Raw genomic sequence first — 26,493 nt, 5'->3', positions numbered from 1 at the left:
TTTGAAACAAGATGTGAGGTGTCAGCTCTGCTTTTCTGTGTCATCAGAGCCTTTAGCACTCTGAAAAACAGGAGCCAAATTTATTTTTTAAGTTGTCCTGGTCATAGTATTTTATCACAACAGTTAAAAAAAATAACAAACAATTAGGCATGAGATGCTTTCCATTTTCTAAAACATTAAAAAAATGGATTACAAAGGCATTCCCCTAATTCCTCTGTTACAAATAAAATAAATTACAGAATCTGAAAATCATAATACAAACTATCCACATAATAGTAGCAATGGCTGACCCTTGGGAGATGCCTCAGTAGACAGAGTGCTTGTCCCCCAAGTATGAGTATCAGTTCAAATCTCTGAGCCTGCATAAATGTTCTGTGGGCTTGGTGGCTGGCCTGTCACTCAGTAGCCAGAGGCAGGATCTGCAGAGCAAAGTGTCTTGGTAGACGGCTGTATAGGCGAACTCTAGGGATGAGAGGCTCTGCCTTAATAAATATAGAAGAGGGATGGAAGAACATTCCTGATGTCAGCCTGTGGCTGCCTTTCATTGGCATGTAATCCATTTTTAATGCAAGGCCATTCAGTTGCCCACACCACAAATAGTGATCTGCAAGGATGCTGCAGTGTTCAGTGCTGCAGGAGGGCACAGAGTCATGTACTGCATAGCTGTCAGTGGATGGTGCATGGAGCGGAGGGACATTAGAACAAGGAAGGACAATGTCAAGATTGGATTAGAGAGACCAGTAGAATGCAAGAGAGAAATGACCTGTTTTGTTTGTTTTAGGAATGTTAAGCTAATAAATATGCTATTGTATACCTGTGGGCACCCAAATGGAAACCCTCAATCGAACAGTTAAAAATGCAAACCAGAGCTCAGAGGCAGAGTAGTTAGTACACATGGAGATTTGGGAGACCTGAAAGAGTTGGGTGTGTGCGAAGGGCCTCTTTGCATGTTATATGTAACCACGGGAAACGGACTAGAGTTTGGGCATGTGAAGGCTAGAGGTCTCAAGGTCAAACATGAAAATCAAATTGTACAATCATGGAAGCCAAATCATACACAGAAATGATGTGGAGCAAGTAGTGGCTACCTTTCAGCAAAGAATGTGGCAGGAGCAAAGGGCTTGTTCAGTAAGATTAAAATCTCTAGGGCCTGTGCCAGATGACCCAGTGGTTAAGAGCAGAGGTGCTAAGAGGTTGGCTCTTAGCACCCAAGTTGGTTGGCTCACAACTGTCTATAACTCTAGATCCATAGGGCAGCTATCACCTCTGTACTGTATTAACACACACACACACACACACACACACACACACACAGAGATACACACACGCACGTACACAGATACACACACACACACACAGATATACACACACACACACACACACCACCACCACCACCACCACCACCACATATACATTAAAAGAAATCATTGTTTAAGAAAAAGCTTCAAGTATAAGGAAGGGTGAGTGATTTTACTGATGCATGAATCACTGCATGCACAAACGTGTGTGTGCATTCATGTGCAAGCATGTGTGTGTGTGTGTGTTGTGTATGTGTATGTGTAGGGAATTTGCAATCAAATATTTGAATTGTTATGATACCTGATATCTGCTACCTTACATCACATGTAATTGCCTCTCTAAGCGGAGTAACAAGATGAAGAAGACTTTGTATGTTTGATAAACTTAGACTCAAATGGAAGATTTCTATTTGTGATCTTTGAGAAATTATTCTACTTTCTGACTCTCACTCTTCCAAAATTAGAAGGTACATTCAGCATACGCAGAAGGAACATGGACTGAAGGAAGTCATACAGTGTCTCGCCCTTTTCTTCTCTTTGCTTGTCTCTTGTCTGTTCTAAGCATAGACCACTATTGGACAGTATCATGATTCTCCTTAGAATTCTTCTTTTTGTGGAGCTAGGGACTGAACTGAGGACATATACTAGCCTATGAAGAGTCTATTTTTATTCTGGTTAGATATTAGCTAAAATTGACATGCTCACTATGTAGAGATACTGTTTACATTTCACTTTAAAGTGACTCGGGATTTAATGGTATCTTGCTGAGGATATACTAATTCTGGGTAAAATTCGCTTATACCACTTCCTTGGTATTGAATAAGAACAGTGTTCTTCACCAGGAAGTCCTTAAATGAAAGAGAAAAAGGAGCCAGTGCCTTGAGTTACAGACACATGCGATGTATCCTTCCTGTCCGCAGCACTTCCCCAGAGAAGCAGGAATCTGTGCAGTTAGCAGTGAGGACGGCAGAAAAGCTCCTTAAAGAACTAAAACCTCAGACTGTCCAGGGCCGCCTGCAACTCCGCATCATGGAAAACTGCTGCTTAATGGCCACCAAGCAGAAGTCCAGTGTGGAGCAGGCGCTGAACACCTTCACCGAAATAGCAGCCTCTGAGGTCAGTGGTTCTCCTTTTCAGCTTTGTCGTCTCATTCTGGTAAGACCAAGCACTGTTTTGGAAAACAGACTGGTTCCTAAACATGGCCTAATAGCTCACTTAATACAAAGTAGAAATATACTTCATTTAACCTTACATGGTGGGCCAGCCATTTGCTATGTTACTCTCTGAGGGAACATGGATATATTCCACAGAAAAGAAATTCTTCAGAAGAGCACAAGATAATTCTGAGGAGGAGATTGTTGTGTTCTGGAGGATTTTCCTGCTACAGGTGTCGTAGAGGCTAACTTCCTCCATGAGAATGCAGGCCTGGCTGCCTGCATGGCTCACCCTCTCGCCCAGATGTACTCAGCATCTCTCCAGCTGAAGAACTAAATGGGACCAGAACTGCAATGTGTGATTCAGTCGTGAAAATGATGCTCTCTCTTTAGCAACACTGAAATGACCTCCTGGAATCTCTTTATTGTGGTTATTTCCTTTTCCTTTTTGCTAAATCGAGTCCCTCCCTGAGTGTACAGTTAGGCCTTCCTGTACACAATACTACTAAAAATGGATAGTCCCAGTTAGTAATGCCTACATCTAACTGCCGTCACTGACCTGTCTGCCCTTCTACTGAGCAGTGCTCGAGGTCACTGAGAACTCAGAATTATGTGTCTCTCAGACAATATCAAAAGCGTTTCTACTCTGTTCGCCTTGGAGGTAACAGTGGTAGATAGGCTACCAAACCCTTGGACCACGCTCCGGTTTCCCACTTCAGGACCCTGAGGAAGAGTAAAAGGTTGTGGATTTGTGTAGACTGCCTTAGATGGCAGCTTCAGCTCTCTGTAAGCCACTGTGGGACAAAGCAGAAATCTAGACTCAAAACAAAGCAGAGCCTTTCTGCAAACACTAAGAGCGTGTTCTCAAAGGATTGCCTCAGATCCTGGAAGAGGGAATGGGGACAAAGGGAGATATGCCTTGCAGGATTCCCACAGTTCCCTGCTCAGAGAGAGAATGTGATATTGTTCAGGTAGTTGGCTTAAAACGCAGGAAACGACATTTATGAAAACTTCAGTAAATGAGCTGCTGATTTCTGTAGATTTTCTCATGAAAAATAAATTACAACATATTAAATAGTCTAAAGAAGTCCTGTGATGTGATGTAAGTAAAGGAAGAGATTATTCGTTGAAGTAGGTCATAGGGATCTTTAGTAAATTTCTGTACTATAGGTCAGATACAGTTTTTTAGAAATATTGCTACAGATTTTATAAGATGTTCTTATACAGCTTGAATTTCAGAACATTACTCAGGAGGAGGTTAAGATTACGATCCCTATTTTAAAGATGAGCAGGCCAATTCAAAGTCAGCAAAGGTGTCACCTTGTGTACTTTTTATTAAGTTATTTATTTACTTTAATCCAGATGTCAGCTTCCCCTCCTCTGTCTTACCTCCCTTCACCTACCACCCACTCCTCCTCCCTTCCTCCTCAGAAAAGGGGAGGCCTCCCATGGCTGTCAATCAGCTTTGGCATATCAAGTTGCAGTAAGACAAGCAAACATATTCAAAATAATACAGCCCTGTTTTGTTAAAGGAAGGAAAAGATCCGGGCTGGGGATTTGGCTCAGTGGTAGAGCGCTTACCTAGGAAGCGCAAGGCTCTGGGTTTGGTCCCCAGCTCTGAAAAAAAGAACCAAAAAAAAAAAAAAGAAGAAGGAAAAGATCCATTTTACTTGTAGGTGGAGTGGGCACTTAGCCATTCTTCCGGCAGGAGCATGTTCTTCTCTTGACCAGCCAGTCCATTTTGGGGAAAGGTATCCAAGGGCAAGCAGTGTAATGAAAGGGAGCCCCTGCTCCCGCTGTTAGGAGTCCCACCTGAAGACCCAGCTGCACCACTGTTACATACGTGTAGAGACAGCCTAGGTCCGTCCCATACATGCTCTCTGGTTGGTGGTTCAGTCTCTGTTGGCCCCTGTGGACCTAGGTTAGTTGATCCTGAAGGTTTTCATTTGGTGTCCTTGTCCCCTCTGGCTCTTTGAATTCTTCCTCCTGTTCTTGGGATTCCCCAAGCTCTACTGAATGATTGGCTGTGAGTCTTTGCATCAGTTTCCATCAGTTGCTGGGTGAAGCCTCTCTGATGACAGTTATGCTAGGCACCTATCTGCAAGTATAGCCGAATATCATTAACAGTGTCAGGGGTGGGCTCCCTCCCATGGCATGGGTGTCAAGCTGGACCAGTCATTGGCTCAATACTCCCTCAACCTCTGCTTCCTCCTTTACTGCTGCACATCTTGGAGGCAGGATACCTTTTGTGGCTTATTGGAAGTTTTGCCTGGGTACAGGAGGTAGCTGTTTCAGGTCTTTATTCTCCCACTGCTAGGAGTCTTAGCTAGTGCTAGGATCACCCGCATAGATGCTTGGGAGTTTGCATTCTGCTAGGTATCTAGCTCAGCCCAAGGATGCCCATGCCTGTTCCATTTTTTTTTCCTCCATACTCTCTCCCTCAGTCCTCCCCCAACCTGATACCTCCTATTCTCATGCCCACCCCTCCCCAACCCAGCTCCCTCTCTCCACCAATCCCTATTTTCCCTTCTCAGTGAGATTCAAGTGACCCCCACCTTGGGTACTTGTTACTTAGCCTCTTAGAATCTGAGGATTGTACTTTTTATAAAGATAGATAGATAGATAGATAGATAGGTAGATAGATAGATAGATAGATAGATAGATTCAAATGTCATTTCTGCGGTGTGTTTTTTAAAAAGAAAAATAAGAATGGGAGTCCCCTGATTTGGCATCCTGTAACAGATAGGTGTCAGCTACTGAAAGAAGGGAAATGGAATATTCATGTAAGTCTCAAAAATGTTAAAGGTACAGTTTGCAGCTAGGTGTCACAGCCACCAACTGCTGTGAGTCAGTGTTGTATGATATAGTTAGGAGTTTGTATCTAGAAAATCCATTATTCCTACCGTAAAATAAATAAAAGCCAGATACAGTTGCAGTACTGCAGCTCCTTCTGAGAAAGCCTAAGCAGGGTTTGCCTCAGTCCACACTGCTCAGGCACCACCCTCAGTCTGTTTACTGACCCTGTCAGCCTAGTGATGGTGATGGGTGAGCTACAATCCAGGCCCACTGTGCTTGTGTTGTTTTTTTCCCACTTAACTCATAGACTGAATATATTTAATACGATGAATATTCATGCAGCAGCCAGCATCTATCAGTATAGTGGAATCAGTAAATGATATATCCTTCCCTTCACATTTCTCATAGTCTTAAGGAAATGTGGTGAGTGTACTGAATATAATGGTTGTCTGGGTCAAAGAAAATGCTTTATATTCTCCCCTGGACTTCAAGTGAAAGGACTGCAGGTGATGATGCTCTAACCCTTAGACTCAGACTCTGTGTGGCCAATGAAGGGCCGAGATGACCTCTGCCCGCGAGTGGAGCCATTGAAGCAGCACAGTATGGGCCTACTACACCCACCATGCACTGCTTCTTCCTCCATGCCTTCCGGTCACATTCCCCTGAGTGAGGGGGACTCTGTGAGGTTAGGAGACTCTTGAAAGGAAGCTGGGATTCTGGAAACAGGTGTGATTCAAGATCTAGGGAAATTGGCATTTTTACAAACAGAAGTGGGCAAAGTGTCTCAGAGAGTTAAAGGGGGAAATACAGATTTATAAAGGCAGAGAAACATGTCTAATTCAATCTACCGTGTTGCCCGGTACTGTGCAGGAGGTCATGGAGGAGACGGTGCAGGAGGTCATGGAGGAGATGGTGCAGGAGGTCATGGAGGAGATGGTGCAGGAGGTCATGGAGGAGACGGTGCAGGAGGTCATGGAGGAGACGGTGCATGGTGCACTAGGCCTGTGCTTCTATCCCACTTAATCTTCTGGCACCACTTGAACCATATACAGAGATTGTAAGGGTCCTTTATTGGCCACACTTGACACTTGTCCTCTGTGGCGACTGAGAGTAAAAGAACTGTGCTTCATAGGCTATACCAGGAAAGTACTAAGTCCTCATCGAAGCTCACAAAGGGCTGAGGGTCTAGTGCTGAGACTCAAACTCTGTCTTCAAGTTCAGACAGTTTTCACTTATGGAGATTAGGGAGACGGCTCTGTTGGTAATGCGCTTGTCAAACAAGCATGGGCTCACATTCCCCAATACCCACATAAAACAGTTGGAGACAGAGATGCTCTTGGGAGGCTGAGGCAGGCAGATTCCTGGAGTTACTGACCAGACAGCCTTAGCCAAATTATTGCACTCATGTTCAGTTAGTGACCCTGACTCAGATAATAAGATTTACAAACTGACTGAGAAGGAAACCTGGCATCAGCCTCTGGATTTCATGCACACAGACAGATAGACACAACTACATGGAGAGAGAGAGAGAGAGAGAGAGAGAGAGAGAGAGAGAGAGAGAGAGAGATACACACACACACACACACACACACACACATACACACACACAAATGTTCACTTAGCACTATCCAAGCTTCAAAGAGATAGTTCATCCTAATCAGACTGTAGGCTGTAAAATCAAAGACTTATTTTAACTCCACCATATGGACGTCTTTGTTCATGTGAATATGGAGGTCTCATCTATTCTGAGATCCTTTTAGGACAGGTGACAGATACACAATGGGCCGCCATGATCTGACATCCCATCACAGTGGGTACCCTGTGAGCAGGGTGTGGTTTCATAATTTATCCCCGCCCAGTTATCTCTTCAAAGTTACTACAACTTGATTGTATTTGGGAATCGAATTAAACTTCCTTACTATTCCTCCTTATTTGGCTGAACAAACTATATTTTAAAATGAGAAGCTGGGTTAGCACACACTTTTAATCCCAGCACTAGGGAGGCAAAGGTAGACAGATCTCTGAGCTCAAGGCCAGCATGGTCTGCAGAGTGGGTTCTAGGACAGCCAGGACTATGTAGAGACCTTGCCTCAGAAAGAAAGAAAGAAAGAAAGAAAGAAAGAAAGAAAGAAAGAAAGAAAGAAAGAAAGAAAGAAAGAAAGAAAGAGAGAGAGAGGAAGGAAGGAAGGAAGGAAAGAGAGAGAAGGGGAGGGAGGGAGAGAGGGAAGGAGAAGAGAGAAAGAAGAGAGGGAGAGAGAGAAAGAGAGAGGGAGAGGCAGAGGGGGAGAGAGAGAGAGAGAGAGGGAGAGAGAGAGAGAGAGAAATGAGAAAGAAAAGGAAATTAGAGACAACAAAGTATTCTATCCCTCCAATTTCCATTAGCCCCCCAGTGCTTTACCTTCTTCCAACTTCTAGCCAGGCTTGACTCCTTTCTGGATATTTGCCATTTGTTGCTCAGATCTGTAGACTTAGAGACAACCAGTGTTATAGCCAACATTGCAGTTTCTTATCACATTTCTGATTCAAGACTTTAAGCTTAGAGATCCTCCTCTAGAAGCCATCTTATTCCCTCTGCCAAGCTTAGTCAGGAGCTAGCACACTGTTGCCTAAGTCCATTCTCTGGTAGGTTCTCATGGCCTCCACTGTACGCCAGTTCTGACTAACCTCTAGCTTTACAGAAGACAGACTTTCGGGGGCTTTTACTCTGTCTACGGGTACATTGTGCTGTGTAGACCCTAGGAGGAGACTCTGCGTCTAAAAGTCTTCAAACCATGAGTCTATTCCATGGACTATGTAAGTTATTTAAGGCACACCCTACTTATGTCATTTCATTGGCCAAGCTTCACTGGGAAAAGAGGTTTTGTTTCTTTTGTTTGGTTGTTTATTTTTAATGAAAGTGGGGGAAGACAGTAGTGAGGTGAATGTGTTACTCATGTTTAACAAGGAAAAAAGAACCACAGAAGCAAAACTGTAAATCTAAAAGAAACCAGCTCAGGAAGCATTACAGTGAAGTCAGATTTCATTCTTTCCGTCATGTACAAAACCTCATCAGCCAGTCCATCCCATAACAGATGAAGTCCCACTAACGGCTGGGCCTATGCTTTAGCGTCTGAGTAGTTTGTGAATTCGTCTGGCCACATGTTTACTGATTTCCTTGTTGTGACTTAAGATGACAGTAATTGTCACGTTTACCCAGCACAGAGGCAGAGAAAAGGCACAGGTGAGCATTTGCTGCTTCCCCTGTGATGCATCTCATGGTCTAACGTTTCATTTTCTCACAGAAGGATCATATCCCTGCTCTCCTGGGAATGGCCACCGCTTATATGATCTTGAAACAGACCCCGAAAGCCAGAAACCAGCTGAAGCGGATTGCAAAAATGACCTGGAATCCTATTGAAGCCGAGGAGCTGGAGAAGAGCTGGCTGCTGCTTGCGGATATTTATATCCAGTCAGCAAAATATGACATGGCGGAAGAGCTGCTGAAACGGTGTCTGTGCCATAACCGGGTAGGTGGCTGAGAAGCCGGGGCTGACTGTGTTGTGTCAGCTTCCTGGAGTAGAGCAATGGGTCCGTTTCTGATGGTTCTCCCTTGCGTCTTGAATTTTAAATGTTTACAATCATAATCAGGAAGTGAATACTAAGGATTACAGAAAAGGAGCTCTGTTCCCTCGAAGGAAACGGGAGATAGATTTATGCAGCTTCAAGTTTCAGCTGGCGATGCCCCACTTACATTACAGGAAGTGGTTTAGGAATGTTCAGCCTTCGCCATGATTACCCAGCTCATCCCGGAACTAATGAAAATTGCAGAGTATTAATTGTGGTCGTCTGTCCCTCCCTTTAGGAAGTCCTTGATGAACCTACTGCAGCTGCTTGTCATTTCCACATTATTAGACCTGTACACTTAATGTATGTGGGGGCTTCTGATTCAATTTAATGGAAGTCCTGAGCTTTAGGTATAAAATGGAAAATCTTCAAGTCTGTGCAGTGTAGACCCTTTTTTACTTATATTATGTTGTTTAGACACATAAAGAAGATACTGTATTATGAATGTTTTTTTTCATTTAGGCACAAATTGGTGTTTGCTGAGAAATAATTACATTTGACTTAGAAAGTTACTGCAGTTTGTATTCACATATTCGTACCAGTTAGCTAAAAATACTAATCACAGTAAATCTGTATTCTCTTTAAGCAAATAATATTGTAACATGGATCATTTACTTTTTAAGAAGGAATCATGATTACCTAGTTGTATAGGAATTAAAAATTTTAAATGTATGTCCTTGATCAATTGATAGCTTTAAATGACCAGTTTCATCAGTCGTAACTTAAATTGACCTTGAAGGCAAAATACTTATTGATAAACTTTAAAATCTAAACTACTGTGTAGTTGAACACTATTGTGTGAAAGGCACCATCCCACGCTAACGCCGGCTACTCTCTGGCCCCACCTCCACGGCTAGTCCCATGCAGTGACCACCCATCTCGCAGTTCTCTTGCTGTGGATCCTGCTCACATTCCCAGCCATCCACCCCCTGTGGTTATAGTCACAAATCCCCATAACCCAGTAAAATCAAAACTCTAGAGGCTTGTAATTTATCAGTCAGATTTATATCAGTAAATACTCAATGCAAAAAATGCCCACACTGTGAACTCAGAGTCAATTGATAGTAATTTAAACTGCCCACCTACAAAAGACAAGTTGTCCTGTAATCATCCATCCCATATAAGATATCCATAGCTCACTGTGGCTATTTAAAGCCATGAGGAAATCTGGATATCTTTCTCTTCCTCCATGTTCTCTCCTTCCCTTGTGTCTCCCTATCTCTCCTGTCTCTAAAACCCAGCCCACGTTCTCTATCCACTGCCCAATCACAGGCTCTAGTCCTGTCTTGTGCCTGCCTGACCTTCATATACACAGCAATCCACAGAACACTATAGCCCTAGTCTGAGATATATTGACATTGAACAGGAATCAAAGCTTTGACAGAGAGAATCCCAGCTTCATCAATCTGACCACATAACAACAACTTGTGTGATTAAACTTGATTGCTCCTTCAGAAACTTCATTAGCCCTCTTGCTTTGGCCTGTCTGTTTGAAAGCATGAGGCTCAGGAATCAAAGCTTAGGAAGCTTGAATTATATAATTTTAAAGGGAAAATCACTGATATTTGGACCAAGAAAGCAAAAAACGACACGAGAGCATCTTGCCACACCAGATGGCAGGAAAGCTATCAAATACAGTAAGAGTCATGCCAGGCACTCAGAAGCCACGTGGAAGAGTCTAACAGTCAGGGTTGGGACACCACGTACCAAAAGGAATGAGAACTGCAATAGATTAAAACACATCCAATATGTTCCACACATGACTGAATAAAATACGGAAAAGAAAATAGAACTGGTCAACTGCAGTGTGCTAATAAGCTGACTTTCTGTCAGACGATGGAGAAGAATTCAGCACTTGTCCTGGGTTTTCTGCATAAACTCCACTTGTAAGTAGCCAATTATTTGATAAGACATCTCCATGTAGAGATTTTTTGAAATAATAAATAACCAATGATAAGTATGGCTGTGTTTCAACGTTGAGTTTATGAATGGGCAGAATATTACAAAAAGGGAGTGAATCAAACATCTGTGCTTTGCCTTAGAAGAGCACAATGTCTGTGACAGCGATGGAGCTGTGATGACAGAAAAACACAATAACCAGGGTCAGTAGAATACTGTACATATTTTCAATCAAGTGAAATTAAAAAAGTAATATCAAAACATTAAGACACGTTTTTGTCTGTGTTTTAATGGAAAGTGGTCTTAGTGAAAACACTTGGTGATGAAATTTCTTAGAATAAGGTAAAATGTTACAATAAATTCTGTTGGTGTATAAGGGAAATACTCAGACTGAGCCCCTAAAACAGTGGTTTTTTTCAACCTGTGGGTCATGACCCTTTCACAGGGGTCATCTAAGACCATGATGAATATCATCTATTTTCATCACAGTTCATTGCCGTAACAAAATTACAGTCAGGAAGTAATAACAAAAACAATTTATGGTCGGGGATCATCACAACATGAGGAACTGTATTTAAAGGGTCACAGCATTAGGAAGATTGAGAACCACTGAAAAAAGCAGGAAACATCAATGATATTGGACTGTATTATACAATCCCCACAAAAATGCACCCAAGTAAATCTTGTGGAAATACAGTTGTAAAGATTCTTTATACTTTTTAGTCAAGATAATAGAGACAGAAGAGAAATTCTCCAGATCAAAACAAACGAGCTATTTCAAACAACCCACAATCTGTGACATGGATTGGATTCTCAGTCTAAGAAAATTTTTAAAAATAAATTATATTTCATCAATTTTAAATATGACTAGTGTCTGAATATGTGGGCGATTAGGAAGTTAGTGTATTCTAGGTGCATGAGTTTGGGTTATATTTAAGGAAGTCTTTATCTTTTTGAATAGCATTCTAGCATGTATGGTTAAGATTAAGCAGTATCTGGGATATTCTTCTTAGTTATATGAAAGTGTAAGGGTGGTGCAGGAGCTGAGTCAAGTTAATTTTTGAAGGAAAGTTATGAGTTCATTATACTCTTAAGTTCAAATATATGTTTAAATTAGTCACAATAAACTGGGTAGCTGTCCATGAATAAAATATCGATACACATTGTATGTGTTCCTCGTTTTATAAAAGAAATTCTGCTTCTGAAAGGTTTGGGCTGGCTGTTGACGTCAAAATCACTCACTGCGTCCTTTCCATGCTTCGGTTGCACACTCAGGTTGGAAAGCCATTCCTTTACACACCACTTAGCTGGGTTAATATGACTGCTCTGTGTGTTAGACATACACATCCCGTAAAATGGGATTGATGTGGAGAGTAATCTACTTATGCCTTCCATTCTCCCCTAGTCCTGCTGCAAAGCTTATGAATATATGGGGTACATTATGGAGAAGGAGCAAGCATACACAGATGCAGCCTTCAACTATGAGATGGCCTGGAAACATAGCAACCAGACAAATCCTGCTGTGGGTGAGTTCGGCAGGCTGGGCCCAGTGTCTTCACAAGAACTGGTATATTACTTGAAAATACTTGTGCTTCTTTAGGATCTGTTAAGTTGCTCAACTGGACAAAGTACAGGAACTAATGATTATTTATAAGTTTTCCTTTATATATTCATATTATATATCATGAGATAGTCATCTCGTAAAATTGAAATTTCTTAAATACCCATAAAAATAAATAAATTTTGATAATTTATTCCTTCCGAGTAATATGTTTCAAAGTTATTTATATATTCTGTTCCTTAGAAAGCTTCAGAAAACACAGATTCCAACTCATCAGCTTTTTCCCTCTGTTATTATAGGTTATAAGTGATCTTGGCAGCTCTCCCAGAGTTCCTTTCATAGGTGTTCCTCTGACATTTTCAAATATTTAGTTTGCTCCTAAAAATTGTCACTATATCCACTACTCCAGTCTGGCTGGCCAGATTAACATTACACTTTGACTTGTCAAGAAGCCCTCAAACTCCACATACTGTTTCCATAGAATTCTGAATGTATACATACTTACATAGACACACACACACACACACACACACACACACACACACACACACATGTATGTATATATTCCATGTATCAATATGCACAAGAACACATTTAAAATGAAAAATCATTTTAAAATAGAAACCACTAGGAGCCAAGACAAGTGCCTGTGAAGGGAGAACTCCTCTGACCTATACTCAGGGTACATGGCAGCCACGAGGTGCGTGGATTCACTTCCACTGCCTGGTGATGAGATTTGACTGTACCCTGAAATCAGTGAGACCTTTGACCCTTTTAGTAAGCTAAAGAACCCACACCTGTGGAGTACCAATGTCCCCACCCAGCAGCTACCCACTGGGCTCCTTTCTGCTCCTTTCTGTTTGCTGGTCTTGATTTCACTTTGCTCCCTCTTGCCGTGTCCCTTTGCTCTGTATTAGTTTGGCCAATAGTCCTCCTTAGGACTTCTCTAATGAGTCAACCAAAGAGGAACAAAAACCACATAACCACTGTGTCCATTATTTTTTTTTTGTCTTAACAGGATATAAATTGGCATTTAATTACTTAAAAGCAAAACGATATGTGGATGCAATTGACGTATGTCACCAGGTAAATGTTTAAATTACAATTTCTTAAAATAGTACAGGTGGAGGCTGGGAAGATGGCTCAGCTATACGGGCTAAGGCTCGTGACCAAAAGTACGGATGCGTAATTTCCTTTCACTTTCAAATGCAACTGAATAGAAAGAAATAGAAGATGTGGTTGTTTAGCTAACTAATGTATTAAATAAATTATGGAGAAATTATCAATGTTCAATTAAAGTATTTGTGTCAATTTAAAGATATAGGCTAGTAGGAAAAAGCTTGTTAAACAAAACCCGGTTTGGAAGGTGTTTGAAGAGATGCTCGGCAGGTAGGAGCCTCTGCTGCTCTTGCAGAGGTCCCCGGTTTAGTCACCACCACCGTGTACAGCTCTCAACCATCTGTAACTGCAGTTTTGGGGCCTCTCCTAGCCTTCTCTGGCCTCTGCAGGCACCAAGTACACATTTAAAGATAATATTGATTTCCCAGGTCATTGCATTAAATGGAATTTTTTGTGATTATATTTAAATCTATTTATTGAAGAATTTTTTATTTGTAAATTATAGCTAAAAATACTCCATAATTTAGAAAATATTTCTGCATTTCATCCCACTAAAACCATACAATTAAATATCTTTAAATCCTTGTAGCTTTAGAATTTTCACAGCTTCTTGAGTCTGCCACATCCCAGTGGTACTTCATGCAAGGAGGACCTAACAGTTTCCCACAGCTCTTACACCTCATATGCTTACATCCCACTATTGCGGTAAATGCCTGGCTAGGTCACTGCTGTTGATCGCTCACTCTGTAAGGCAGTGTTCCTCACTAAGGGAAGGATGAACGCTAAAGCAAGGCCATGCATTCCACTCATTGTGGGCTTCACTCTCACACTAGTACTGTTGGGAATGAGCATGCTCCAGAGTCAGTCCAGGTAAATCTGATGCGTCTCTCGGTTACTGTCACTCTCCCAGAGGGCATTAGACATCACAAGAAGCTGAGTTACAGAAGGATTATACCTTGTCCTCTAAGTCATCTGTTAAGGAAACTTGTATGAGATGTTTCCATATGTGGTTCCACATTCCACGTCTCTTATCTGTTAATGTCAACGAGTCACCAGTCATTGTGATGATTATCACCTTTAAAAAGTGTGATAGTTACAGTGTAAATACAATGGACTGTCGGCCATAATGCCCGGTTAGAGTCTGAGTCATGGCTCCTTTATTCTTAGCAGTTTGTCTCAAGTTAGTTTGGTTTTGTTTCCCCAGGTTCTTGAAGTACATCCAACTTACCCCAAAATCCGAAAGGATATACTGGATAAGGCCCGTGCATCGTTAAGACCTTGAGAGCGATTGTTGTTATGGAAGGGTTGGGCAACAGACGGCAGGGATCCCTCAGCTTTTGCAGCCTTTGCAGTTCACACAGGCTCCAGCTGACAGTGTCACCGAAGTGTGTGTCCTGCCTTCTCCAGCAGAGGCTGCTGCTGTCCGTGGACAGAGCTGATCTGTGGTATCATTGGTGGAGTGGCCGGATGAAAGCTCATCTTTCTCCCTGCCATTAGGCACAAACGGTAGTTCTCTGATAAAGCCTAGCTCATTTCTACAGAGGATATTTTTGTTAAAGTCTAGGTGATATACCTTTTCTGAAGAGTATTAGATTTTCCAACAATCTTAAAGTCTACTGTTACCTGTTAATTTTCTATTATAGTTTGTGATATGATCTCATGTAATTTATGAAAAAGAGTAAGTATTTTAAATGTATATTTTAATAAAGATTTTTGTGAATATCTGGTTTCTATTTTTCAAAACTCTAATGATACAGGGCAATCTGCAGTGTCATGTAATAATATTAAAGGAAATGACGTTTATTAGAAAACTCTTTCCTGGTAAAGTGTAAAAGTGTATGTTTGCCTCTCATTGTTATGTTCCTGCTGCCTACTCTCAAAGCAAGTATGAGCTTAAGAAATGGTCATATTCCGAAACCAGTTTAAATAGGTAAACCCTTACAGCAGTATTTAACTGGAAGCCATAAGAGTGAGTTTAATGTGTCCCAGACAGTGGTCTGAGAAAGAATGGTGAAAATTGCTTTCAGTCATCAGAGACTTACAAAGCCTAGGATGGGGTGGGAGGGGTGGGTGGAGGGCAGGTGCCCTGGCAAAGAGCACTCTTTGATAGCTGGCCTCTGCTTTTTTATACCAAATTACCCTAATCTTAACAACCTTGGTCCTAATATCCTTCTCAGTGTCTTATCTACATCTTCTTAAGTTCTTTAAAAGTACAATAGTCTTCAGTTTTATTTTTACTTGCAATAAAATATTTTTAATAATTTGTTTTTCTTTAAAATAGATTACTTTGGGGATCACATCTCCATGATTTTAGTGTCTTTTTATTTCCAATTATGTGCTGTAAAATTCTAATCATTCATCACCCAAATTGCCTTTATAGCATTTCATAAAACTCGGATAATAACATTTAGGAACTATTTGGTGGCTAATAAAAGCACTTTTACATATCTTACAGCATTTGTTCATCACAAGCCTAGGAAAATGTATTATTCCTATTCTAAAGATTCCAAACCATCCAATCCCTAGGTGAAGAGCTATAGACTGTTAACAACTGCTAAGAGAGACACAGTTATTCTTCCTTCAGTGGTGAGACTCCTAATTAGCTGTTCTCCACCACCCCCAACTTCTGAATCCTGTCTAATCCTTCCACAACAGAGAATGAACACGTGTGTGTGGTGATCTGAATGGGAAATGCCCTCAGTACTGGCCAAGTATTTCATCACTTAGTCTCCAGTGGGTAGTGCTGTTTAGGAACATTATGAAGCCTTGAGGAGGTACAGCCTCGATGGAGGGAGCACATCACTGAGGGTGGGGTTTAAGGTTTACAGGAACTCGGTGGCTTATTCCTTTTATTGAGTAATTTTGTTATCAGCTTTGAGAAGCCACTGTCATGTCTATGCTCAGTTTAATGTAGCCATCCTACCATTCTGGCTCCAACCACTCTATCTAAACTCTACAACATTGACTGCTCAGAATTCTCTTCTTGACTGAGAGTTGATTTTTGTGACATACCTCAATCAGAAATGTGTGGTCTGGAGCCCACACCAGGTAGTTACAACCCCAGACTGTGCATAAACAACGGCCTTACATTGAGGGGAGTCATGCCTGCCTTCAGGATGGACCAGAGTCGGAGAACCTGGTTAAAGAAGCTCCCATGGAGCCTGGATTCATGCCCTCAGGAAAAAGGAAGTGGTTGGAAGTTTAATCAGCTTTGACTTTAATAAATCTAGTGTTGGAAGTAGGGGAGTCCTGAAGAAAATAAATGTCTTCCATCAACCTAGTGCAAACCTAGGAAGGTCTGAAATCCTCCCTGTAGGATTGGTGGAGGAATTGAGGTTGAACTTTGGAGTAGGGTTCTGGTAGATTGGAATTCTAGGACCGATTAAACACCTGAGGAGAGTCATCCTACTTTAGGACTGAAGAAGAAAGTAATTTTCAAGCAGGGTCATGTGGCTCTTGATGCTGATTGAGATTGCCAGGTTTCACACATGGGCCAAGGGGCTGAGGTACATATTTAATATACCAAAGAGGACTTAGCCCTCCAGGATCTCCCAGCATCCCTCAATCCCTACCTGTTATGGCTGGCATATCCAGACAGTATAGTTCCCCTCACTTTCTCTGTATTTTCTCTCTCACTGCATGTGCACATTCTTTCTCCCGCCACCCTCTGTCTTCCTCCCCATGGAGATGTCTCTGGCTTCCTTGGGACCAGTGAACCCACTGGAGAGCAGCCTCCCAAATAAACCCTCCCTTATAACATCTAGTCAGGCTTGAATTGACTCATTTCAGCAGCGGAGAATATCAGAACTCTTTAAAAGATGCATGGGAAGGAAAATGCTGCACTCATGCACTTCTGGTAGAGCTAATGCAGGACAAATGAGACTCTGTCCCCTGACCAACTGTCCTGTTTAGAGAAGCACCATTGGGAATACTCAGGGATGGGGTGAGGGGGCAACATTGCTCATCCCTACCCCCTTCTGGTGTTACTGAATTGAAACCATCCACATTAAAAAAAAAAAAAGGCCAAATATATTCACATCTATCTAATGACGGATTGCTATGCAACTAACTATTTTCAAATTCAGTAATGTCTCACAAAGATACTTAATTGTCCAAATTTTAAAGGCTGAAAAAGTATAATAATTGAGGTTATTTATCTGACAAAAAACATAGACCCATATATGTAACAGTCACCACATACACACAAAACAATGTATATAACCCAACTGTTACCTGAATTATAATTTTTCTTTGTCATGATAAACGTTAACTATTATAAACATTTTCTACTAAGAATAGGACATTTAAAATTAAATTTAAAAGTTACTTAAAATTTTAGAGAGCGACCTTTGCAAACTTCCTTTTCACTGCTTAAAGATCTTTTCTTGGTAAAAATAAGTGGGAGGGGGAAAAAACTGACCCTCGATTCTTTAACTTTCCTCATTGTTCCTACAAAATATACTCCAGTTCCCTTTAATTGCCAGATACCCAGAATGAGAAGAGAGAAAAAAGACTTCCAGCAAAGGACAGTGAATGTGAAAAGAACTGAGTAATAGAACACAAAGAATATGTCACCCTAAGGGGCACAGAACACAGCTTTAGGAAGACAGAGAGAGACCTGTGAGCAAGACTGTTGCTGGCACTGTGGGTGTTTTGGTTAGTAATGAAGTTTTAATGACAATCTTAACCACATTAAATGAATTGGAATAATAGAAATGACTGACGTCATTCAAGGTCACAATACCTGGTACAAGTAGAGCCTTACATGTCACTGGCTCCTTGGATGACGATGAGGAGCAGGAGACCACTTCCCCTGGGACAAGCCTTCCTTATAGGTTAGTGACACCCTAAGAATGGGAGATAGGGAGACATAATGGGAATATATCTAGATAAGAGGACAGAGGAAAGACAGGATAGTAGTTTTCACTTGCCTGATTACTTTTAAGATAGATGCATTTGGTATATTGAAATATTTATGGGGCAAAGTCAGAAAAAGAGAAGGTGCATGGTATAAAAGACAGGGAAATATGAGGAGGAAAACCAGGACCCCGGAACTTTAGAAGAATGAGTGAGGGACACAATTTTTGTAAAGGAAACGGAGAAACAAAACAGAAGGAGACTGACTGCACATATAAGGGTGGCTAGAGGAGCCATCGTGCTAATGGGCTTTAGCTGTGTAAAATAATCTCTGACCAAAGGCAGCCCCTGACCCTACATACATATGGCATCTTGGCCTCCTTTAGCGGCTTGGACTTGAGGAATTCTTCACTTGTCTCCATGTTCCTCGTTGTGGTTGCTGGAAGTCAACCTGCCCGCCTTGAGCTGGAGAAAGGGAGGGTGCGTGTCGCACGGTGACATGATAAATCATGCTTAAATCTTAGGAGCACAAATGTGCCACCTACCTCCTAGTACCTTCAGAACCAGTTGTTTTGGTGTTTGTTTGTTTGTTTGTTTTATTTTGTTTCTCTAGAGCAACGCTTCACTTCACAGTCTGCCTTCCTGTCCTGGCTCATCAGTGACTCCGGCACAGTGCCTGTGACGGTAATCCGAGCCCATAAATGAGAAAAGCTGAGTCACCAGAGGACGGCTGAACGCCTCCTTCGGAGGGGACAACCTCAGGAGTGAAGGCAGACTTTAAGCCAATCCATTTTCAGATAGAGTTATTTTTAATCTTCCTTCAAGCAATTTTTTTTGGCAATCTTAAGCTGTTTTTAAGAAAACAGGGATATTTTGAGAAAGTAATTACTACTTCCATTTCTGCCCCAGGCAGCCTGGTTGTATTTTCAATGCAGGAAGTGATGTAAGAGCCTGAGAAAACTCTTGCAGCAGGACTGGCGGGTGCTATGGCGTAATTGGCAGTGTCACTCTCAGGTTCCGTGCACACTGAGGCACTCACTAGGCTTATCTGCCTTCCAGAAAAATGGTGAGCCGAAATACTGAACTGCAGAAGTGTTAAGGTGAGATTGTTGATTCAATGTATGAAAATTGGTGACTGTGTATTGAAAATTTCTGTTGTTCGCTTCCCACCAGGACCAAAAATCACAAAGTACAGAAGATAACTTTGACCCAAGAATCTCAGAGTAGTAAAGGAAAGGAGAAAAGTGTGTTGGAGTATGTGTGTGTGTGTGTGTGTGTGTGTGTGTGTGTGTGTGTGTGTGTGTACTTGCTAATGTGCTAGGCTAGGCTGGCTGTCCAGCCTCAGGAATCCACCTGTCTCATTCTCCCCAGTCCTGGCTTACAAGAGTGGTATGATGCCTTGCTTTCTTTATATAGGTTCTGGGAGGTCAGACTCAAGTCCCCATGCTTCATAAATAAGCACTCACTGTGCTATCACTCCAGCCCATCATAGATTTCTTACAAGGTTAAGCATCCATTTGCCTTCCAGTAGAAACTTTTTCCACAAACGGATTTTAAAAATTGTTCTTTGAAATAAACATTTCCGTTCTGCTTAACAGAGTTACATGGATGAGAGGTCATCAGAGGACCCACATACCAAAACAAATATTTACCTGGATACTTAGCAAAGTATCTCTAATAGTTTATTTTTCTGCACATATACAGATTTTATTTACACAGTCATATATAAAACCAAACACATGACTTGGTTTTACTGAGCATCCTGAGAATGGGTTTTGTAGTATGTAAGGTACAATCGTCGGTCCTTAATTACTTCAGTGGTATTTCTTCCCCAAAAAGATAGCCTCCTCTGTAGTCAAACTGCTGCTATGGAATGTAGAAAGCTTAGAATGGATACAGTATCCTTTTACCTCTTACTGCTGATTGATCCAATAGTGTCCTTCCCCAACTCTACTTCCAGAGTCAAGATCCACCCTCTGGCCAGACATCACCTACCTCTCATGTCTTCTTAGCCTTGTTTAAATTTCAAACTTTCTCTGTCTTTTATGTCAAGCATGTTGTAGGAAACTACGGTCCTCAACACCCTGAGCTTCTATACGGTAATACTTCCTATTTCGGGTTTGTCTGATAATTCCATTCAAGAACCAAAGCATCCATGGCCAGGGCACAGCATGACTGATGTGCCCTCAGGGAATCACACCTAAAAACACACGTGCCTTGCAGGTGAATTAGTCTTGATCATCCCAAGGTCTCACTGTATAGCGTCATCTCTCCTGGCAATTATTCATCTATAAACAGAGCGGGAGATCACCTGGGCATCCCGCTCTTCTTCCAAGGTACTCGCTAGCTGTATTGGGAGTCTTGTTTTCTTCATGATGATCATAGATGACAGTATTGTAACATCATCCCTTTCTCCCCTGGACAACGGTCAGCCACCAGCAGTATACCATGGGTAAGAATATTATTCCTACCTAAATTTATAATTTAACATGTAGGCTCATGGGTTTCGTGATCCTTCATAATTTGTTAATGTCCTTAATAATTCTGGTGCACATTTTTTTTTCAGATTTGGCCAGCTGGAGACCCTTCAGCTTATTCCTGTGTCCTTGTGACGCATCATTGTGTGTGGGGGGGGGGAGGGGAGAATGTTCTCTTTCCAGCATGAGGAGATTCAATATCTAATTACCCTGCCCCCATCCTTGGAATCCAACCATTTCCATTCTGTGGCATTTAAACAAAACCAAAAGACATGACTCCCTTTATGGAGGTTGGTATTTGAAATTAAAAATCAAAAGCACAAGAAGAGACAGCGACCTCAGGAGGTTGAAAGCATGTCCTGCCAAACCTGATGACCCGAGTTTAATAGAACAGAAGGAGCGACTTGACCCTCAAGTCCTCTGTTTCCCACACACTCACAGAAAAACTCTTTCACACACACACACACACACACACACACACACACACACACACACCAAATAAATAAATGCAAATGCAATTGAAATTTGGATACAAAATCTATTTTCTTATCCCAGGGTGTAGTATTGTGTCCTTTCTGCTTTTAATAAACATGTGCACACACATGATATACATATACATGGATCACACAGGTGTACGTTGAATATATACATGCACATTTTAGGAATCACAAAAATCACATCAATCCCAAATAATTCAACAGAGCTCTTTCCCCCAGAATTATTTACACAAACACGTGTTCACACTGAAATCTTGATCCCATCATTTATGTCCGATTACTTCAACTCAATTTCAGAATTGCCTCACCCAAATAACCATATCAAACACAAACCCACCGAAGCCTGTTTGTCACAGTCCTCCCTGCCTAATACACACACACACACTCACACACACACACTTACACACATTCACTCACTCACACACTCACACTCACACACACTCACACACTCACACACTCACACACACACTCACACACACTCTCTCTCTCTCTCTCTCTCTCACACACACACACACACTCACACACTACTGACTTTAGTTTCAGTACTGGTAAAGGCAAGCTGTCTTTCAATGACCCCATAACCATATCCTAGTAGCACAAATCATTTAAAAAGTCACACTGAAGAATTTCTTGCTATGCTCCACAGAGCAGCTTTGCCGTTTCCTCTGTTTCTCTCCTTGCAAAATGGATTCCATCTTTTCCCACACCAACAGTGTCAGACTAACGATGTAGTGACAGAAAGGTGAATAGGAGACTCTAGGGCCTTAAGCCAACCACCATGGGGTGAAGAATGAGAGTTGAGCATTTTTGTTAAACCAAAAAGAAATGTATAGAGACACGGCATTATTAGAAACTGATTTATCTTTCCACGGGCCGTAAGTATTTTCAGAGTATGCTGTGATGCTCTACGTGGCAGCTAAAAATAGCTACAGAAGGACACGGAGAGAAATGTTGTCTTCCTATATTATTGAAACTATGAATTTCTGATCCATAGCAGCCAACACTACTTTCCCCTCCACCTCTCCTTTCAGACTGCTGCCTAGCTCATTGAGTAAATCTCGGTCTTGACTTGAAAAGGATTTATTTCCCCCACTCTTTATTCTGTATTTACATTTTATATCTATTTCTCGAGTCCTACAGACTCATAAAATGGTTTTGAATAGCCTAGCTGCAGAGATGATGGGGAGGTCAGCTATGTTAATTTCGAAGTGCCCCAGACTTCGGTGTGAGGTTGCCTAGCAACCCATCTCTCAGGCCTCCTTTGTGGGTGAGAAAAGAGAAAGCAATTCTTCTGTATACTCTCAAGCTGAGACGGCTTTATAAAGTGAAAAATCCTTTGCAAAGGGTCCGGCATAACCCCTGTTTCTCTTCTCCTGCCCACTCCGTGCACTTCACACACGATGAGAGAAAGACCCCGTCCTTTGATGCTTGAGATCTGATACAGACATAAAATAGACCTAGGTACGACACGGTCAAACGGCGCAAGTGACCTGTTTCCTTACATTAGATTGGGATACGTTAATTAAACTGCTCGGCTTCCCCTTTCTCCTATATGAAAGCATACTTTCCCCTCAAGTTCTTAAAGCCAGTAATGTTAAATGAAACAGCAACTGCCTGCTGAGCATCGGTTACCATAGCGACCCGAGCCAGTCGCGGTGTTTTTCTCCGTAGGCACAGGATGGCTGAAATATGTTCAACCAGGGGACCCAAGCAACATGCTGACTAGAAATCAGCATCTGGGAGGAACCCGCTCTGTACCCCCTTGTCCACATGAACTAAAAAAAAAAAATAATGAAGCCTTCTGCTATTTCCTCAACAACTGAGAATTGAACTTCAGTGGGTGGCAGAAACACCCTACGGAAGGCATATAGGAGACGGGGAAGGATACAGAGTAGTAAAGCCCACATCAGTGGCAGAGGGATCTAGACGAGATAAGCTGCGCTTTCAAAACACAAAATGAAAGGGGGCAGCTGGAGATTCACATTATTAAGAAAACATATGTACAACTCTCAAAATCATTTATAATCTACTCTCTACCACTATTTTCTGAGCAGGCAGCACAAGAGGACATTTTGGTTCAGATCAATATAGTTTTAACAGACAGTCTTTCTGACCGAGAACAGCGTGAGGTACACTGCTCAGTACTAGTCTGACCTGCCTCTCATCCTGGATGAAAGCAGAGAGGACACACAGCATCTTGGGCTTTGGAACCAGACAACCTGGATTTTCATCCTTGGCCACTTCTTGGCGGTGCAACTTGAAGCAGGTTTTCTAGGCTTTTGTAGTCTCAGTTTTCTGGCATTTAAAATGGTAGCTGAGAGTAGACTTTTGACATGCAAACAAGCCGATAGGTGGGAAACAGCTGATTCAACACGGACCTGCGGTGTGACCTGGCCTGAGCAGGTAGGGCTCACACAGCAGGCGGTGAATGCTCTGCAGAGCGCTTAATATGGGAATAATAATGCCATCCTAGCCAAAAGGACACGCCCGCACAGGCGCCTCGCTGCAGTCTCACACACTATGTCACTGTGCATCCTGACACTGCACCCCTTGAGGGTCAGCCTCCTCAGGGACCACTTCAAACAAAAAGCTTCTTACTTAAATTTTTTTCAGCTCAATCTTGGGTTCCTAGCACAGCTGCCAACATGCAATACTGAAGGACTTGCCTTTACAGATGTAGTGAGAAGAGTGGGCAACTGCATTCAAATGCAGGTCACTAACGGAGTGGTCAGTGTTGCTGGCAGTAATATAAAATGCAGCGTGCATAAATCTCTCAGATGCCTTTGCCGGCGGCACTCATTTTCTTTTTATTTAGTTTTTGGTTTTCCAAGACAGGGTATTTTCTCTGTAGCCCAGGCTGTCCCGGACTCCCCTTGTAGGCTAGGGTGGCCTGAACTCCCAGAGATGGGTCTGCCTCTGCCTCCCTAAGCGCTGGGATTAAAGGCAGGGCACTGTTGTTTCCAGCAACAGTGAAAGTGTGCTTCCTGGTAAATTATTAGGTCACTGACACAGCTTATGAAATGCACATCCCTCTTAACATTTCAGACTACCGAACCCAGTCCTTTCAGTTCAGAGATGAGGGGCGGAGCTCAGATTCTAACTGATTCAGCATATCCATTCACCAAATGTGCATATATTTACATGTGTATATACACATAAACAATTTTATAGAGTGTGACCCCACACACACCAAGAGTTCATGTGCTCAAAGCATGCTTCCTAGTGTGCTGGCACTCCTAGTGTTAGAAACTTGCAGATGTGAGACCTAGTGAACAGTGATTTGGTCACCTCAATACTCCCCCTCCAAGGGTATTTTTCCCAAGATGGGATCCCCTCAGTGCCCCCAAAGCTAAATTGTTATTTAAAAGGGTCCATCCCTGCCTTTGGGGTCCTGTTTTACTCTATTCTCTCATCAATTATATTAAGTTGTGCAACCATAATACATCCCATCACTGGAGGTCAGATCAATGAGGTAGCCTCTAACTGACCACCAACTTCATTCCTTGAATGCTGAGTAAGCCTTGTCTGTTTATAAGCTATCCACCCTCAGGCATTTCATTCCAGCAACAGAAAATAGACTCATGACTATATAAATATGCATATACACATACATTAGCCATGAAGTTTGTTTATTCGTGCCAGATTCACAGATACATAAAGTTTTTTCACTGTTATCTCAATGTAGGCTCAAAGTTCCCCCAAACTAGATGTGTACAGGGCTGCGTTTGCCTTCTGTTCTTTCATACTTGTATCCTTTCACCTATCTAACCATTTATTAATTCAGGTGAAGATCTCCTCCATGCTAAGCCCTGTGCTAAGCAGAGGACCCACATGCATGACAGAGCTACCCTCTCTCCTGGGCTCACAGTCATAGCATTGCTTCCTTGGTGCAAAGCTAAGGCAACAGAAACAAGTTGCAAAGGTTTGATAAGAAATAATCGATAAGAAAGTTGCTAGTTCCCAAGGTGTGCACTACAACCATTTTTGCCTGCTTTGCTAGTACCTGTCTCTCTAGGACTAAGCCTGATAACTATACCAGCTGATCTTCTCTGTTTTAAGACTGTATTTTAATTATAAATAGAAAAAAGATTCAACTTTCATTGAAATACTGATTTGAAATCTGGTAAGTTGTTTATTTTATACATTTTTTAAAAGTGGGTTTCCTTTTCATTAATTAGTTAATTTTTATGTATATGGGTGTTTTGCCTGCACATATGTCAGTGTACCTACCATGTGTGTGCCTATTGACCTCAGAGGCTAGAAGACACCAGATCTCTTGTATCTGACGTTATAAATGGTCGTGAGCTGCTGTCATGTGGGTGCTGGAAACTGAACTTAGTTACTTTAGAAGAGTGGTCACTCTTCTTAACTACTGAGCTATCTCATCTCCCTGACCCTTTCTGAGACAACGTACCATTAAGCAGCCCAAGATGGCCGAAAGTGTGTGATCTTCTTGTCCTAGCCCTCCCAAGTAAACCAACACATCTGTCTTAACATTGTATTTACATTTATTTTCTTTCTACCAGAGGTCTGCTCTCTACTAGGTCTACAACAAAGGCTTTCCGCTTTCCACTTTCCAAACCCAAGTCAATCATAAAGATTCATGGCCCACATTTTGGTACTGTGTTGATATAGAACCAAGTGCTTTAACTTTATATTGCTCTTACCATGTTAAGAGCTTTATATCTATGCTTTGTTTAATCAACATGTGAAAATGCACCTTAACTACCATCTCGACTGTTTTGAAAGATGAGGCGAAGCTGGAAGAGGATCAAACCAGGCTGGCTCCCTCGAGCCCTAAGGAGATAACACTTCCGTCATCTCGGGTTCATGTGTCTGTCCTGGAGCACTGGGAGCTAGCATCAGTCAAACACGGAAACTCAAGGAGATAGATGAGCATCGCTCCCTCAGGTCAGCACAAACAAGATGCTATCTGGTGAAGTGAACTCAGCTCAGCGGGAGAGGCAGGAAGCAAGTGAAGATGCTGAGCCCTTAGGGTGTAAGATGATCCTCCGCTGGATGGATTCTAGGGCTCTGCCTGGTAATGGCTCCCCTGTGGAACTGCACCTTGCTGTCACATGCTTAGGGTAAAACTATTTACTTCCACATTATTTGAGGTCCTATCTATTTAACTATAAAACTATGACCGCCTCGATTTTCCTCCCCCATCTCGTATACACCAGTTACTATCCTCTCTCCTTACCCGTCTCCCTGGAAGAGCCCCTTACTTTA

The 26,493-nt window shown here is 42.0% G+C and overlaps 1 protein-coding gene and 1 long non-coding RNA gene across 2 annotated transcripts in view; one reads left to right on the top strand and one right to left on the bottom strand.

Annotated features, from left to right (window-relative positions):
• The window catches only part of Ttc21b (tetratricopeptide repeat domain 21B), a 73,859-nt gene extending 58,707 nt beyond the window's left edge, over nt 1-15,152 (top strand). The window contains 5 exon segments of the mRNA NM_001191737.2: nt 2,219-2,414; nt 8,530-8,754; nt 12,156-12,276; nt 13,330-13,397; nt 14,635-15,152. Coding sequence (NP_001178666.1) covers nt 2,219-2,414; nt 8,530-8,754; nt 12,156-12,276; nt 13,330-13,397; nt 14,635-14,712 — 688 coding nt within the window. The 3' untranslated portion in view covers nt 14,713-15,152.
• Nucleotides 3,769-26,493, bottom strand: part of LOC134486372 (uncharacterized) — a 44,181-nt gene continuing 21,456 nt past the window's right edge. The window contains exons 2-3 of the long non-coding RNA XR_015683538.1: nt 7,647-7,715; nt 3,769-4,550 (exon numbers count right to left, since the gene is read on the bottom strand). This is a non-coding gene — a long non-coding RNA (uncharacterized LOC134486372). The remainder of the gene's footprint in view (nt 4,551-7,646; nt 7,716-26,493) is intronic.

Source organism: Rattus norvegicus, chromosome 3 (genome assembly GCF_021556685.1).
Source record: "Rattus norvegicus strain SHRSP/BbbUtx chromosome 3, alternate assembly SHRSP_T2T, whole genome shotgun sequence".
Lineage (NCBI taxonomy): Eukaryota > Metazoa > Chordata > Mammalia > Rodentia > Muridae > Rattus > Rattus norvegicus.
The sequence above is the reverse complement of the archived record's forward strand: the minus strand, read 5'-3'. Positions and strand labels throughout refer to the sequence as shown.